This window comes from Balaenoptera acutorostrata, chromosome 20 (genome assembly GCF_949987535.1).
Source record: "Balaenoptera acutorostrata chromosome 20, mBalAcu1.1, whole genome shotgun sequence".
Lineage (NCBI taxonomy): Eukaryota > Metazoa > Chordata > Mammalia > Artiodactyla > Balaenopteridae > Balaenoptera > Balaenoptera acutorostrata.
In genome coordinates, this window is record NC_080083.1 from 15,190,876 (window position 1) to 15,209,636 (window position 18,761).

Genomic DNA, 18,761 nt, shown 5'->3' on the forward strand with positions numbered 1-18,761 from the left:
AACACGGGTTCAAGCCCTGGTCTGGGAAGATCCCACATGCCTCAGAGCAACTAGGCCCGTGAGCCACAACTACTGAGCCTGTGCGTCCGGAGCTTGTGCTCCGCAACAAGAGAGGCCGCGATAGTGAGAGGCCCGCACACCGCGATGAAGAGTGGCCCCCGCTCGCCGCAACTAGAGAAAGCCCACACACAGAAACGAAAACCCAACACAGCCAAAAATAAATAAATAAATAAAATTAAAAAAAAAAAAGAAACAATTAAAAAAAAAAAAGAAGAGTAGCAAACTAACTTTTAGTTTGCAAGACAAAAATGATAAAGCTATCCTAACTTCAGAATATCAAAAAGTCTTTATTCACCAACTTCAAGTTTTAGTTTAAAAACTACTTTTAAAAATCATCTAAAAAACTGGAAACAAATGGGGATATTAACTGAGTTATGAATAATTTAAGAATTTTTTTCAAGATGCCACAAATAGGCATTATTTGCCATCTGTGTTAAACTTCACATTATTTTTCCAATACTAAATGTCAAAGACTGTATAATAAGTAATCTTAGCTAAGTAGCTGGTCCAGATCCATTGTCTTGATTTTTTCCTTAACAGAAAACCTACTTATGCAAAGCTAGAGCTAGAGTTCACTGTCACAGAGAACACTGATCTGCAGATAGGCCTGACATTTCTGACAGCTGCAGCTACTACCAGATTCAGTTAATACATTTGTTTATCTTTTTAAGCTGATATGTTATGTGGCTCAACATAGACTAAAGGATAAAATGTCTGATTTCAGAACATTATCCAGTCAAAGAAAATTTTAATTTTGGGAATGAAACATTCACCATAGGCATACCTCAAAGCAATAAAGCGCTTTATTAACAGTATAAAGGATCTGCTATTTATCCTACTCATTAACAATCATAAATAATCAAGCCTCTAAAATCCATTAGTCTCTTACTGGGCTATCTAAACCAATGACCTTCAAACTTTTTTATTCATAGGAAAATAATCTTGAAAAATTATGCAACACTTCACACATTTTAAAGTTGGTACCTAAAAGTTTTGATTTTAAATTTAAATAGTAACAATGTCATTTATTGCATAATGTAAATTTTTATTTTTTAAATAAAGCCTTTACATTGTTATTTTAGGTGGATTCAAATAAATAAAAATACTACAGAGATTTGATTCCTAAAATCATCTTTTAAAACTTGCATGAACACTCTTCTTCAACAGGAGGAATTTTATAGCTTTCTTTTGTAAAAGAAACTTGAACTTTTGTTTCCATTCCACTTGCTCCACAGATTGTTATTCAAATGGGACATACTTTTTTTTTTTAATAGATCTTTATTGGAGTATAATTGCTTTGCAATACTGTGTTAGTTTCTGTAGCACAACAATGCGAATCAGCCATATGAATACACGTGTCCCCATATCCCCTCCCTCTTGAGCCTCCCTCCCATCCTCCCTATCCCACCCCTCTAGGTCATTGCAAAGCACCAAGCCTATCTCCCTGTGCTATGCTGCTGCTTCAAATGGGATATACTTTTATGCTTGAAAGTCCTTCATTGATCATCCTATAATACTTCAATCTATAATAATATGTATGTATGCATATTTAAATTTCTCTTAATTTCTAATGACATTAATGCCCTATTAAATTTTTGTTTTCTAGATTGAATTATTGGGACTTCCCTGGCAGTCCAGTGGTTAAGACTTCGCCTTCCAAAGCAGGGGGTATGGGTTTGATACCTGGTCGGGGAGCTAACTAAAATCTCACGTGCCCCGAGGCCAAAAAACCAAAACATAAAACAGAATCAATACCGTAACAAATTCAATACAGACTTTAAAAATGGTTCACATCAAAAAAAATCTTTATAGATTGAAGTATTACAATAACTACTGGTATACAATTTATCAATAAAGGCATAGTTTTATTATCAATTTCAATAAATAATAAACCTAACAGGTAATAATTACTGAAAATATATCTTTTCATGAGACGTTTCAGTGATGCTTTTATGATACCATTAAAGTAATCACCAAATTGTCCCTTTTGTTTTGGGCGCACTTTGTAAATCTCTGAGTTAACGTATCATAGTGTGATTCAGGCATGGAAGATCTGGAAATTTATTTCCTTAAAGTTATCCAAACTAACTGGTCTCTTCCTCCTCCCCATACATACTCAGCTTGAAAACCACTGATTTAGACTATTTCCTCTACTCCCAAGGGAAACTGGCAAAGAAAGACAAAAGGTATATATTTTGTTTTTAAGCCTACCTACCAATCTAATTTTTCTATACTCAGAAAATATTGAATGCAATGTATTGTGAAAGCTATGATGTTTTCATTCCTTTACCAATATTAAAGAATAAGACTAAAAGTGTAATCACTAGGAATCTTTCCAGCACTACAACAAATTGTGATCAATACTAATTGTTATGGGTGGCTAAATCTTCTGATCAAAGGATCTATTCATACCCATTCAACTCCTTCAATCCATGTGTCTCACAACTAATCTTCATATGCTTGAAGATACTCAATTCATCTTTATCATGGAACCAATCCCTATTACTGTTTTCACTAGAGAGATCTAGCTTTAAGGAGGTAAAGGGTATTTAAATAAATTCAACCATTCATTCAAAGATGGTGCACTAACAACTCACTCTTACGCCTCATGCAGAAAGCCAATGGAAAAAAAATATAACCAATGCTACAATGTTAAGACTTGAACATAGCAAGTTGTTTTTTTTAACTTGCCTCAGTATGCCAACTATAAAGTATCAAACTGTATGACACAAGAACCCCATAAACCTTTTACAGAAAAAAAAATGCAATGTATTATTTTCATTAGGAAAAGCATTTTAGAATGCAGGAATATAGATAGGCAATTTCTATTCTATATTTAAATTTGGAGCTTACTGTTATTTCTTTAATAAAACTACTTCAAGCTGGGATGAAGTGAGAGAGTGGCATGGACATATATACACTACCAAATGTAAAATAGATAGCTAGTGGGAAGCAGCTGCATAGCACAGGGAGATCAGCTCAGTGCTCTGTGACCACCTAGAGGGGTGGGATAGGGAGGGTGGGAAGGAGACGCAAGAGGGAGGAGATATGGGGATATATGTATACGTATAGCTGATTCACTTTGTTATAGCAGAAACTACCACACCACTGTCAAGCAATTATATTCCAATAAAGATGTTAAAAAAAAAAAAGAATGTGGTGGAATAAAATTAAAAAAAAAAAAAACTTCAAGGGATAGTGAAAAGTTCTCACAACTTTGACTTTTGTGAACAATTTATTTATAGATAAGTGGGTTATTAAATGATAATTTTGCACTCCTTGAGATATTTTTAAAAGCTAATGAGCATGATGGTCATAAAAATTTTTAAGTGGAAGATCTGCATTAAATGAACGGAAAAAACAGAGACTGCCCTTGAAAGAATTTTTCCCATATTCCTGGTCTTTAAATTCAAGTTTGCTTTCACCAAATATTAACTGAACTTGGTCTTCATATTCTGAACAACTTATCTTATGAAAATCTATTTCCTTCACCACTCCCACTGAATATATATTTGCTAATGATATGATTCTACAAAGTTAAACTACATTACACAGTCCTGCATCTGTTTTCAGTTTTGTCTAACTTGGTCAACACTCCCTCTCACGCAGGTCTTTGAACTGTATTTTCCTTTGGTTTTTTTTTTGTTGTTGTTGTTTTTAAGTACTTTCCTATTTTCTACCACCTGTATTTAAAAAAAAAAAAAAAAAAGCACATCTAATTTTTACACTTTGGATCTGAAGATTTAGGGGCCATATCCTAAAGCAGTGTTTGGTTCTCAACCTTGATGAAAGTCTACTACTACAGTACAAAATACACAAGCACACTGCTCCTAAAGGTTAGATTTTTATATGAGGCTATACTTCAGTTTACTAAAACAAACAAACTTATGACTCAAGCAGAAGAAAAAATTCTGTTTGAGTATCATTTTAAGTTTTTGCTTTCCTTTTAAATGAGGTGGCACTCAGGTAAAAGAGACAGAGAAAGGAAGAAAGATCCAACTAGCTCCTTAATGTACAAGATCAGATAAAACCAAAAGCCCTTTATTAATGCACATTTGATTATCAATAGTATTCTTAAAATATGAACAGGCTGAGAATATCTAAACTGTTGGCATTCCTTAAAGAAAACATCCCAGTACAAAATGCCAGAAGTACATTCACTTTGGAGATGAAAGTGGAGAAGAAAAAGCACCCATCTGTTCATATATATATATATATATATATGTATATATATATATATTTTTTTTTTTCCCTAGTTGAATTTCTGGCTCCAAGCAATTAAATGATGCTAGGAAACAATATCAATTCAACTTTCAAAATCAGGCACACTGCCATATGCTTTCCACATATCTCATAATGCCTAAATCTCTTTATAATCTTGACCTCTTTCCCAAGCTCCAGAGCCTATCTCCCAACTGTACATCAAGTATTTATAACTAGTACATCCAGTACCACCTCACCTCCAATTTTCACTCTTCTCACATCTAAAGAGAAAACACACACACACAAACACACACACACACACACACCCCTTCCAATTAGTTTTTTCCCATTTCCATTATCATTCTTACTTATCCAGGCTCAAAATCTCCAAGTTATATCTTTAAGTCTTTCTTTGCCTTGACACTCTGTTCTACTATCTAACTGATGGTCAATTCTGCAACTCTTCTTGCACGATTTCTTATATATCTCATACTCCCTTTTCATTCCCATGGCATCCCTCTAGATAAAGCCCATATCTCCAAAAAAAGACCTTACTCCAAATAACCGTAAAAACCTCCCTAGTCTCACTTCCTGTAGGACCCTTTCCCTCCCAATACATTTTGTATAAAGATAACTACATAATGCATAGCACCACACTGTCCTTATCAAAGAATTCACACTCTAGCAGGAGACACAAAAAACTAACAACATAAGTAGATGAGCATTACACTGGTGTTAAACAAAATGTTCTAGGAAGATAAGAGTGACAGTTACTACAGGGGAGGTTTCAGAGAAGGTTACAGCTGAACTGGAGAAAAGCATTCCAGACAGAGAATAGCCCAGTATGTGAAGGTTCACATTTTGCAGGAAGGACAAGTCATTCAGTGGTAGGTGAAAAGTAGGAGAGAAGACTAGAAATGTAGGCTTGAGTCAGACTGTGAAAAGTTTAGACTTGCTCCAATTAAAATGTGAAACAAGCAAAGATATAAGAACGCTTTAAGTTTCAGTGTGTTTGCTAGTTTGCTTTTAATATGTAATTTTTAAAACAAAAATTAACACAAGCACTAATAGAACTAGACACATCTACCTTAAGTGTGACCAATGGTAAATCACTTATCATATACACTTTGGATTAGTAAACAGACTCTGCAGGAAAATTAGATATGAGGACAGTATTTTGTACATGTTCATTAGGTCAGATTGGTTTATGTTATTTAAATCCTCTGTGTCCTTACTGATATTTTTGTCTTCATGATCTAACAATTACTGAGAAAGGCATGTTTAAAATCTCCTACTGTATTTATGGATTTGTCTATTTCTTAATATCAGGTATTATATTTCTTCAGTTCTGTACCATCCATTTGATTCTTTTTTATTTTATATAGATTCCAATTTCCTGGTGTCATAAGAATTAGGACATAATGCCCTATTTAATGACACAGAAAATGCTGCACAAGAATAAGCTTTTCAGTCCATTTTTTGGACCAAATCTAACCTTTCATGCTGTTCAAAACAGTTTGGTAATTATTTTCCCCGGGCTCTTTCCTTTCTGTCAGCAATCTGCTTAAAGCCAAACATACCTCAGTATTCAGAGTACATTAGTGCTGCTCAGTCTGACCTCCACTTTATGCAGAGAATGGCTGCCCACATGATCAAAGGAGTTTAAAGTCACACAAAAAAACCTGAATTAGTTACAGATATGTTATCTGGTCACATTTCATAGCTCTCTTCTCTTTCTAGGTGGTTACTTGCCCTTTTAAAAATTTCTGTAAGTTGAAAAAGGGCAATTCTTAAAAGTTGACTGAAACTATAATCCAGTTTCATTAGGTTTGCTTTGGAATAAACGTATTAAACTATCAGATGATTTTTATAATGTCTTCAAAACCATGAAGAAAGAAAATAATAAAGAATGGTAAACAAAAGGCATACAAATCAGCACACTGTGGTTAAAAAAAAAAAATAGAAGAAGGCCTGCCCCGTGAATAAGTTCAGCTTAGGCTCTCACAATAACAGGCTTTAGCAGAGGAGCACGACTGTTCGCAGGCCTTATTAGGACAGTCATTCCCTAGATGGATCCTGAGGTTTGAGAGACATGTTGAGAGAAGCAAGGCCACCCACGTAGGCAGCTAGATATGCTGAATCAACCCTGGCAATGAAGGTGAAGGTGGTGGGGGTCAAATTACCTCACATCCCCCACTACTAATACACTATCTGATCCCCGAGAGCAGGAATTGTTTCTGTTTTGCTCACACTGTACCCCTTCACTTAACAGTGTATGGGATGTGGCAGGTGCTCAGTAAATATTTGCTAGGTTAATAAATGACTCCGCACCAGTTATTTCTTCTCTAAGGCCTTGATTTCCTATAAAGCAAAAGGGTTGGACTAGATCAACATATTCATTTTCAGCTCTAAAAGTCTATACTTCTTTGAGTTAGAATTTCTAAATGCATCACATAAACGTCGGTCAAGTTACTCCAGGACATCCGGGTCTGAATATATGCCTAGTCACAAGGTTTCACAACATCTTATCGCAGTCCAGTATAAGACAAACGATGAATCTACCCTGTTGAAACTACTGAAACTTAATACTTATGTTTCATGGGTGCACATATATGTTGAAACGTATGAAATTGTACACTTTAAATGTGTCCAGTTTATTGTATGTCCATTATACCTTGATAAAGCTATTAAAACACACACACAAAAGAAACTACCGAAACTGCTCAATATTGCTAAGGCAGTAAGAGATATAAGCTACCTATTGTAGAAATAAAATGTGCCTGACCATCCAGCTAAAACAGGAGAGAAGTAGATGCTCATAAAAACAATAATAATGGCAAGAGCAAAATTTGGCTCCTTTAGATGTCTGAAGACTCAGAAAAACCCGTTGCCTGGCGTAACCAAATAATCTTACTGTGAAGGAAGCACACTTACTTTTTAAATAGTATAACATATATTTACCTTCCTTAATCATCTGTCAATTAGAAACTACTTTCTAACCTTTTACAACTTTCTCCAAAAATGAAAATTTAATTATTTTTTAGTCCATTATTTTAGATAGTATCTCAAATAATGAAGCAACTTGACTACATCACAAAACCACTAGTTCATGAAAGCAGGTTTTATTAAATATACTCGCTAAAGGGAATTCCCTGGTGATCCAGTGGCTAAAACTCTGTGCTTTCACTGTGGACGGTGTAAGGTCAATCCCTGGTCGGGGAACTAAGATCCCCCCCAAAAAAAAAAAAAAAAAAAAGAAAGAAAGAAAAAAAAAGAAATATATTTGCTAAAGATTGAAATTAGATTAAACATTAAAGTACGTCCCTTATCTTTAAAATTTTTTAATGGTTTTCCAACCACCTCTAATTGTTCTGGGCCGAAAGTTTGGCTTCTAAATATTTCAAAGCCCTTTCTAAATAGTTCAAATCACTAGTTATATATAAGAAACATTGGTAGAAACTATACGGGAATAAGAAGACTCTAGAAAGTATCAAGTCCTCAAACTTAGCACCCAATTTGGGTACACTTGGCTTGACATAAAAAGTCAAAGAGTTATTCAAGTATTGATATGAAGGCACATCAAGAGAAACGTCGTAACATACTTTATAATGTGACTAACTGCCAATAAAAAGGTAAGGGGAAACCTAAGGCATTCACCGTGAGCAGATTCTAAGAAGAGAAAAAAGTTTATACTGATGACCTTTCCACAGATTGACTTGTTCCTTCTGATTACTCTTAATTAAATTGTCTAAGCCTGTTCATAAATATGAAAAAGCCATTATTCAAAGGATACCAAAAGTTTAAAAAGAACAATAGCTGTTTTTATAACATTTAAAAGAAAAGGTAAACAATTCAAGCTTACTTTAACATAAACATAGCATTCCATGAGAAATTGCTGGTGGATATGTAAAGTAGTACAGCCACTGTGTAAAAAGCTAAATACAGAATTACCATATGACCCAGCAATTCCACTCCTGAGTATTTGAAAAGATTTGAAAACAAGGGCTCAAGTAGATACTTGTACACCAACATTCATAGCAGCATTATTCACAGTAGCCAAAAGGTGGAAACAATGGATGACTGGATAAATGAAATGTAATATATACATACAATGGAATACTTCTCAGCCATAAAAAGAAATGAAGTTCTGATACATGCTGCAAAATGGATGAACCCTGAAAACCTTAATGCTAAGTGAAATGAGCCAGATGTAGAAGGACAAATATGTTAACTCCAGTTATATGAAATATCTAGAATAGGCAAATTCACAGAGATAAAAAGGAGATTAGAAGTTACCAGTGGCTGGGGGGGCGGGTGGGAAATGAGTGGGGAATAGGGAGTTTTTGCTTAATGGTTACAGAGTTTCTGTCTGGTATTTTTAAAGTTTTGTAAGTAGACGGTAATTAATACCACTTAATTCTACATTTAAAAATGGTTAAAATGTCAAATTTTATGATATATATATTCTTTTCAACCACAATTTTTAAAAAACAGCATTCCACAATCATCCCACATATTAAAATACAAAGGGAAAATGTGCCTTTATGTAAAATGGAGAGAAGTGGTGGTCATCACATTAACCAAGCTGTCCAACTTGGCCACTTGCAGCCTGACTTTATGTGTCTCCTGATGTGATTGATATAATGATCTTGCTGGAAATTTTGACCTGACAATCTTATCAGGAAGAAAGCAGCAAATCTAGAATATGGGATGTTCTGTAGGACAACTGGCCTGGACACTTCAGAAGTTTCACCATCATTAAGAAAAGAGACTGTTGACATGACTCTTCTAGATGGGGGAAACTAAAAAAACACAAGAGCCAAATGCAATGCTGGAGCCTTGACTGCATCTGATCTGGAAGAAAAGGAGCTATAAGAGCTATTTGGGGATAACAGAGGAATTTTGAGTTATGAACAGCATGTGCGATGATAGTACTGAACTACTGTTGATTTCTCAGTTACAATAATGGTACATGGGTTATACAAGAGAATGTCCTTGTACTTAGGAAATACATACTTGGGAGGTATTTACAGGTGAAGTGTCATGAAATCTGCAACCTACTTTTGGATCATTTGGCAAAAGAGTGTGTGTGTGTGTGTGTGTGTGTGTGTGTGTGTGTGCGTGTGCGTGCACATGCACATGAGAAGGGTTAGGAGGGGGAACATTTGGGGTAAGATAACAGCTGGTGAATTTAAATGAAGGATATACAGGTGTTCGTGTAGTTTTCTTTCAATTTTACTGTGGGTTTGAAATTTTCAAAATTAAAAAAAAAAAGATTAAAAAATCAGAATTCAGACTTCCCCAGTGGTCCAGTGGTTAAGACTCTGCGTTTCCAATGCAGGGGGCGCAGGTTTGATCCCTGGTCAGGGAACTAAGATCCCACATGCTGTGCAGTGCGGCCAAAAAAAAAAAAAAAATCAGAATTTCTCGAAATTTCCTCTTTCCACCAGAGTATACTTAGGAATGCTAAATGAACATGGGGGAAAATATAGCAAATTCAAGGCTTTACATACCTTCCACATCATACCAATGTGCACCATTTGTGATCCCATCTTTGAAAGTCTCATCTTCATCTCCAGGACAATGAGGGGCACCAGTTTTCATTATGGGGTGGTTTGAAGCATAGGCTTTTGCCAAGTATTTAAATACTTCATCATCTGAGGTTTTGCTATAGATTCCAGTAGCCTTATGTTCTGGAGAATCATCAAAAGGATAGCTTGCTACCACCGAGCCACCATGCAGATTTCCAGAAAGCACAAACCTTTGAAAACACAACCAAATCACATATCACTTTTTAAAGGGCACAGAAAACATGTATTTTAAAATTCTACATCTTTCATAAATGAACTTAGATATTCCTCGACACGTAGAAGACAACTCCATCAGCTGTTAAAACAGACCAACAACAATAAAAAAAAAAAGAAAATGGAAAGAAAGTATTATTAACTCAATAAATTTCAAACAGTTTTTACAGTCCAAGTTAACTTCAAATAACTTTAAATAATTTCCCCATCACTGAAAAAAATAGCTGAATAACACAGTGTAAATTAATGTTTCAGGAGACGTCTTATTCAGGGAACTGTAAAATCATGTATTAAGTTGAACAATATGAACTTGCCACTATTCAACCATGTTTTGACCTACAAAAATGACAATTTCATAGAGTTCAATCTAATTCTTGTACTTCATATTGTGTTAATTTCATAGAAAGCGTGGCTGGCATAAATAAATATTTGTTGAATATATGAGTTAGGTTAATAAGTTTCATGCTTTTTATATTACTGTCCAGAGAGAATTTTTAAGCTAGGGAGTCTAATTTAAAACAGGATGTGCTTTGCCTCATTCCACTTTCACAGTACACTAAATTCATATTTTCAGGAGAGAAGCCATAGTTGAGAAAATTCACGGGGGGGAAAGACCTGAGCTGCTTTCAGATAAAAACAATACAGCACATTGCATCACTGTAAAAGCAGCTCTCTTTCTAGGTGCAAGGTTCCTGGTTGGACCATTAAAAAATAAACTGACATGGAGACAAGGCTGTTTCTATAAAAGAAACATTTTAAACTTTTTGCATTTTTATTGATACTTCTAAGCGAACCCATTTACAATTTGGTCAAATTTATAGATATAGAAATACTGAAGAATGCCTTTTACGGTAAAAGGTAAAGGCAAAAACATGCCGAAGTCCTATTTATACATTTTTCACTCAGGTAACAGTTCAAACCATTACTATGAGTGGAGATTAAACACTTTTCTCTTTGCACTCAAAATTATGATTTTTTGCTTCTGCCTTTTTGTGGCTGAAATAAACTGACCTACAGTAATTCAAAAGGGGGTTGATTTATAACATTTCTTTCTACATGTCTGAAAGAAAATTAAGTCTATGATATGTTTAATTTGAAATGTTAAGTATGATCAGTACCTCCCAGAGGAGGTCAAACAATGAAAATTACTTGTAACACAGAATCTATTCATCAGAAGACAGAATTTAGCTGATAAAGACAGTGATTAAACACCAGAATAGACTATGAAAGAAGACTAGTTTTATATAATTAAAATTAGCACAGTTCTAGATACCAGAGGGGAATGCCATTTGGTATAGTGGCAATAGCACAGGCTTTAAAACCAGGCAAATATGGGTAAGAACATTTGGTTTCACAGACATGTCACTCACTAGTAACATGATCAGGAGAAGTTGCTGCCTCTAAATCCATTGAACCCCAGTTTCTCTCTCATCTGTAAAATGGGGATTAATGCTACCTGCCTCCCAGGATTGTTACAAGAATTAAATAAGATAATACATGTACAATTATCTTCCAGCACAATGACTGCTTTACAGCACCTGCTCAACGAATGTTCATTCCTTTGGAGACATCTAGCATCCTGCTTAGGGAATCACTGCCTTACAGACTATCATTCTACTCACCACTTCCAATGCTACAATGTTACAGAAACAAAAACTAAGCATCTATTCTAACTCCAATTTACCCATCCCTCCTCCATAGCAAGTTATTAACAATTTACTTTTTGGTTTCTATGCCTAAAATAATTTAAGTACTTCCCCACCACCACCCCACTCTGACTTTGGGAAAGTTACAAGAAGGCTGGCCCAGTTTAGACAATCAACTGAGCAACAAATTTTCTTGAGTGTCAACTGTAAGCCAAATGTTCTAGGCACTAAGGAATGTATCAGTGAAGAAACAAATACAAAAAAATGCCCTCATGGCATTCATAGTCTAGTGGGGAAAAAAAAAAAGGATAACTGAATATTCTAAATAAGTGAAGCATGTTACTTTATACATGTTCAATTAAAATTTTAAATTCCGGGGCTTCCCTGGTGGCGCAGTGGTTGGGAATCCGCCTGCCAATGCAGGGCACACGAGTTCGTGCCCCGGTCTGGGAAGATCCCACATGCCGCGGAGCGGCTAGGCCTGTGAGCCACAACTACTGAGCCTGCGTGTCTGGAGCCTGTGCTCCGCAACGGGAGAGACCGCGGCGGTGAGAGGCCCGCGCACCGCGATGAAGAGTGGCCCCCGCTTGCCACAACTAGAGAAAGCCCTCGCACAGAAAAGAAGACCCAACACAGTCAAAAATAAAAATAAATAAAATAAATAAATTAAAAAAAAAAAAAGAGTTGTAGCACTGAGTGCAACTCTTTAAAAAAAAAAAAATTTTAAATTCCAAGATTCTCTAATAAATGCTGTTTTTCACTTTGTTTGACATTTCTTCTAACACTTCTCAGAAATACTGTTAAAATGGCCTAACCAAACACTTTTAGAACAATGAAATATTTGCAATCTACTTGAGTGATAAAATTAAATTATTAGATTTTCCTTACTCTACTCACATAGTTTTAAAAGCACCAATGCCACTCCGGTAAGGGTGATTTCAAAAGAAAGTGATATCTATTATAGTGGTTGTAAGATTATTTTCTTTTAGTCTTTGTCAAACCAACTTTGTATATCGATCCAATTTTATTTGAAGGGTATTTTATGGTTTCCAATCAAATCAATTCTCTTAAGTGTTTCTCACACTTGACTTCAATATCATGTATCATTCCTTGCATAAGATTTAAAGTAGCTTGTAAATATATCATAAAAATTATAAACAAGAGTCTGTAGATATTAAAAAGTCAATCTCCAAGTTAACTTTATTATGGTCCCCAGAGAACCCTGTAAATAACTTTAAAAAATTAAGAAAACTTGATGTCTGATAAACTAAATTCTAAAGGTTTCAGGAAATTGTAGCTATACACCTACCCCAACAACATGATAATGCTTATCACAAACATACCCAAAAAATCATTTATATGCTAATCTCCTATTAAAGTCTAAGCAGGTATATTTAATTAAAGAACTGTGCCAAAAATATGAGGGTGAAGTAAACTATAAAATCTTTATTTTAATAATGGAGTTAAAATCTTATATATTTTCTTAAGCAGAGGAGTCAGTTATCAGTAGTACAAAATCACGGATTGGATGAAGTGTAAAGTGAAACAAAGAAAATAAACTCCACTTTCCCAAGCAGGAGGAAATGAGTCTTAAATTGTTACCTATCCAAAACAACAACAAAAATCTATTTCTAATACAGCTGGGTGAATAGGATATCAAGAAATTATTCAAATGATTTATTTCACAAAATACATTGAAAAAGGTAATTTCCCTGTACAGACGGATGTCTGTGGTTTTAGAATTTCCTATCCATAAAGCTGACTCTATATATTTAGGAATCAATCTCAAATTGTGTATGTGCTTGTTTTTTTTACTTTATTCACATATCAACGCCCCTTGTTACTGATTAATCATTAAATAATATGCATCTTGAGTTATTTATGATTGAGGATGGAAGGATGTACTTTTCACCCTATACACTCACCTACCTTCCCTTCTGATTAGAGTTACATTTGAAAAGAGGGCGGATATGATTAGGGTAGTCCATAGCCGCAAAATAGAGCCACTTTCTTTGTAATACCAACTGACACAGATGAGCTTTTAAAATCTTCACAAGCTCCTATCATTGAACTAGCCAGCCCAGACCATAACTTTAATCATTAAATACTGGTGATATGAAAGAGTTATCCAAAGCGCACATTTTTGGTCCTAGATTTAAAGTTTAAAGCTTTCAGTATAGTCTCAAGGTGACTTGCAGCAAGACAAAGATCATTTTTATTTTTGGTCACAGCAGAAGTAATACTGAATAGAAAAATCTACTCACAGAATTTACATCCCTGCAAAGGTCATGATGGGGCTTTTTAAACGTGTCCTTTAAGCAATGCAAACAGTGAATTTGATATATCATCTCAGAAAGGCCCTGGCCATCACAGCTTCTGACAATAGGCTGTACGTTAAAGTCACACTTCTTATGTAAATGTTCAGAGGCCCTGACACCATTATCTTTATTTTTTTATTTTTTATTTTATTTAAATTTATTTATTTATTTTTGGCTGCGTTGGGTCTTCATTGTTACACTTGGGCTTTCTCTAGTTGAGGCGAGCCGGGGCTACTCTTCGTTGCAGTGCACAGGCTTCTCATTGCAGTGGCTTCTCTTGTTGTGGAGCCCGGGCTCTAGGCGCGCGTGCTTCAGAAGTTGCGGCACGCGGGTTCAGCAGTCGTGGCTTGCGGGCTTAGTTGCTCTGCGACATGTGGAATCTTCCCGGACCAGGGCTCCAACCCGCGTCCCCTGCATTTGCAGGCAGATTCTTAACCACTGCGCCACCAGGGAAGTCCCAACACCATTATCTTTAAAGGAAAAGTCTTCCCAGAAAGCGTATGTGAAATTAATACCTACAGGGGATCTCAGAAGGAGTAAAGTGAAAGGTAGGAGATAAAAAGAATCTAGAATTGTCATAATGGCTGTGAATTTTTCAAGGTCTGCTATATATGCTGAACCTTGTAGAAGAGATGATTCCAAGTCCTACAGGGAAACTTCTTTGTTCATTATTGCTTGTATCTTATCTGTCACTCAGATATCTTCTTCAAATCAGGATGCAAAGATTAATTGCTTCACAAGCCTTCTGAAGACACAAAAATGGGGCTATGCTGGCAAAGCCGATGCTTGACAAAAGGAAGAGGTGCACGGTCACCTCAGATATTATTCCATCTGGAATAAGTTCCTTCTTCCTTTATTCCTCTCCTCCACTTTTTTGCTGAAAATCCTACCCATCTCTCAAGACTCAGTTCAAGTTCTACCTGCTCCACAGAGATGACCCATATTATTGCAGCCCACGCACATTTTGCCAGTAGGAACAATTCCTGTAAGGTTTAACTGGGTACATAAACACACCATATATATATTTATAATATTTTCTTGTTATACACCAATTTCTTCAGGTCCTCGTGCTTCTTTTAAGTTTTTACATCTCACAGAGTGGTTACTAACACTTAAGGTGTCTATTAAGTGTGACAATTAGTCATTTGGCCCTGGCCCACTAATAATGTGCACAGGTGGCAGCAGAAACCCTTCAGAGTCTAAAATGAAGCTGCTTATAGATGAAGGTTCCAGATCTGTACAAGTTCTCCAACCAGCCATATCTATAGGTTCCATAGCTGAGTCAGAGGTAAAGACTGGAAGAGAACCAGTTTCTGTTAAATAACCAAGAAGAAGACCCCGGGAGTGTCATCTGCCATTTCTAGGCTACAGTCTCCCTCCATGCCTGTTAAGAGCACTGACTAAATGCGTGAGTTGAAGTCCCAGCTACAGAACAGGGATGTTAATGCTGTCTGTCTCATCAGGTTGTGGCCAACATAAACTGAGATCATGCAGCCCACGGAAAGGGCTTAGCACAGTACCTGTAGTAATAAGATAATCGCAATCTTGTCAGTTTATGTATAAAATAAGTGAGCTGACCTAGGTCATCCTTAATGTCTGTTCCGTCGCTCATATTCTACGATCCTGTGAGAACAGGGGCCAGAATGCTAGAAAAGAGTCTCCCCTCCAGCCAAACAGCGCTCTCTGCATCCTTTGAACAAATGACAGCCTCTAGGCAGCGCTTCTCGGACAATTAGCGGGACAGGCGGCTAAGCGGCCTGGGCCCTGTCCCCGTTACAGGGTGTCGCTCTCCGCCCTCACTATCCCCGTTCCTTCGGCCTGAGAGCACCGTTGGAGCGCTTACTGAGTGCCGGACCCAGCCTCTGCTCTGGAGGCTCACTTGGATGGGGAGGGTGGCGGGGGGGAGGAGGCGGCGGTGGAGGGAGGACGACACTCACTTGTTCCTGCGGATCCACTCGATCAGGGCGCGCACCTCGGGCACGTCGTTCAGGGACGGGGGCTCACCGGTGCTGAACTGGTCCGGGAAGCTGCGGTTGAGGTCACGGCCACGGCTGTTGTCGCGGCCGCTGGCCCCGGGAGGGCCGCTGTCGCTGAAGCCGCAGTCGCCCTCACGGGCGCGTTCGAAGCCGTCGGGGTTGAGGCTGGGCAGCACGTACACGTCCGTGGTGTTGAGCAGGCGGACCAGGCGCAGGTCCCCGCGGCGGTAGCCAGCCGCCAGCTCGCGGGCCAGGTAGATGAGCACCTGGCGCGAGACGGTCTCGTCGCCGTGCATGTTGCCCACCAGCTTCACCTGCGGCCGGCCGGGCAGGAGCGGCCCCGCCGCGTCGGGCCCCGTGTCGCCGTCAGAAGGCGGCGGCCCCAGGCCGGCCGTGAGGCGCAGCACCCACAGCGGCCGGCCCTCCACCGAGCTGCCGATGCTGAAGAGGCGGGCCAGGCCTGGGGGCCCCGCGGCCGCCGCCTCCCTCAGCGCCAAGCCCAGCTCCTCTTCGTGGTAGTAGCGGTCGAACTGGCCCTTGACCGCCTCGGCGCCCGCGCTCGTCGTCGTCGTCGTCGCCTCCGCCTTCTTGATGTGCGCTGCCCGGGATGGGCTCCGCAGCAGCAGCAGCAACAGCAGACACAGCAGCAGCGGGACGCGCCCTGGCCGCCAGGGCGGCCGCGCGTCCCAACCTCTCGCCATCTTCCAGCAGCGCTGCAAACCCGGACTCCGTTCCCGCGGCTCCACGCTCCGGGAGGCCTTGGCCAGCCGGATCCCCTCAGCTCCTAGCAACCCCATCCCGCCCTCCGGGCCGCAGCCAATCGCGGGCGGCTCTGCTGTGGCGTCACGCCGAGGGGCGGGGCTGTCCTTAAAGCAGCCGATTCCCTCTAGGCGTGCCTTCCTCCTCTCGGGGAAGAGTTTGGTCACTCTCTTCATCGGTCTAGGTTCCTGTCGCTCCCTTTCCCTCCTCCCCGTTTCCCTTCTGCGTTTGCTCCGCTTCTCCTCTACTCCCTCAGTCTCTTCTTTCTGGCTTACCGCTTAAATTCTCACCCCTTTTTCTCTGAGTACTCTCACTAGCTTCCTTCCCATCTTTGTTGCAGCTTTTCCTAGCGGCGCTTTAACGCTTGGAACCGAGAATTGAAAGAATCAAAAGGTTCGAAGGAATCAAAGGACTCGAAAAAATCCAAAGGTTCTAAAGAATCTACCTTGGAAGAGCCAAAAGACGCCTCAGCCCTTTGCACCTTGCACCCCTTCCATCGGAGTTGGTCTCCCAGCGCCCCGGCAGCGGTTGAAGAGACTGGGACGCTTGGAGTGGCAGAGGGCTCACTACCTCATTTCAGTTTTTAGTGTCTATGTTGAAAGAAGGTGTCTCCTTTATGTACAGTGGAAATCTGCTATGTAGTAGGCTCCCTTTGTGTTGATGGATATATTTCCTTGGTGTTACCCCAGTTTATTTCACTGCCATTGGTTCCTGTGTGTGTTGGTCTCAGCCCTGTAGGCAGATTTCATTTCATGATTCACTTGCCCACCTCTCACACCTCTCCTGAGCGAGATACTTGTTTAACTGTGGCCTTAGAATAAGATTTGAAAAGCAGCAGGTATGACATTTCTGGAGACACTTGCTTGGTGAGTATAATTCCGGAATGCCTCAAAGCTGACAAATACCCTGTTTTATCATCTGGAGAAGAGGCCTTTAAACTGGTCTTTAAAGTAGGCTTAAATCACTTTAGCTTGAAGAAACACAAAACCTCACAATCCTTTTATCAAGTGTGAAATTCTACACAACAAAGAGCATAATTGCAATAACTGTTCTGGTTCCTTCTTTCAGAGCCAGGCGATTCAAGTCTCCTTCCTTGAACTATGATTGAACCCTAATATGAATAGTAAAGAGTTCATTCATTTATCAGATTTTTACTGAGCAACTATTGTGTGCTAGAGCTATGTGCTGGTAAGCAATTCACTCTGCTTAGTTAGAGGTTGGATACAGTTTGTGATAAGTGGTACAATATGGATATGGGGGCCCAGGTGAGGGAAACCTCATTCAACCCAAGGAGGAGTAAGAGAGAAAGAGAGAAACTAGGGGAGAAAGGGAGGTATTCTGGACAGAAGGAAGAGCAAGCACCGAAGGCTTGAGAGCAAATACTGCACATTCTGGGAACTGCATGCAGAGCAGGATTGTGAAGGAGCTCACAGGTATGGAAGACACAAGCCAGAGAAGCAGGACCAGAGCCCAAAGAGCCTCACAAGCCAGGCTCTGGGGAGCACTTGATCTGTAAGACCATGGAGAGCCACTGATGGATTTTAAGCTAGTTTAGAAAAATCCCTCTGACAGTAACGTGGAGAATGGAGTGGAAGGCCTAAGACTCGAGACCGAGAACCCTGTAAGGAAGATATCCGAGAAGACATGAGGCTCTGAACCCTCAAGGACAGTGCCAGTGGAGGTAGAAAGAAGGAAATGGATTTGAAAGAACTTTAGGAGAGAAAGTGGACAGGATCTGGTGACAGAGAGAGACAGAGGGTTGTAGGCTGACTTCAAGTTATAGCCAAAGCAACTTGCAGGTGTTCACTGAGGTGTAGGACAGGAGAAAGCACGGGCTTAGGTGAAGATAATGACTTTAGCACAGTCACTCTGGTCCTGTGAGCTCCTCTTCTCCTCCCTGCCTGTTTGGTTTAGTGCGCCTTTTACACAGCAGCTGCAACTCATCAGAAACAAAGCTCCAACTCTGTACAGAGACCACTCCCCCCCTTCCCCCCA

The 18,761-nt window shown here is 39.1% G+C and overlaps 1 protein-coding gene across 1 annotated transcript in view; it reads right to left on the reverse strand.

Moving 5' to 3' along the window:
* The window catches only part of CPD (carboxypeptidase D), a 74,135-nt gene extending 57,355 nt beyond the window's left edge, over positions 1-16,780 (reverse strand). The window contains exons 1-2 of the mRNA XM_057535916.1: positions 15,969-16,780; positions 9,777-10,024 (exon numbers count right to left, since the gene is read on the reverse strand). Of these exons, the coding sequence (XP_057391899.1) occupies positions 9,777-10,024; positions 15,969-16,708 (988 nt within the window). The 5' untranslated portion in view covers positions 16,709-16,780. The remainder of the gene's footprint in view (positions 1-9,776; positions 10,025-15,968) is intronic.
* Positions 16,781-18,761: the final 1,981 nt, after the last annotated feature.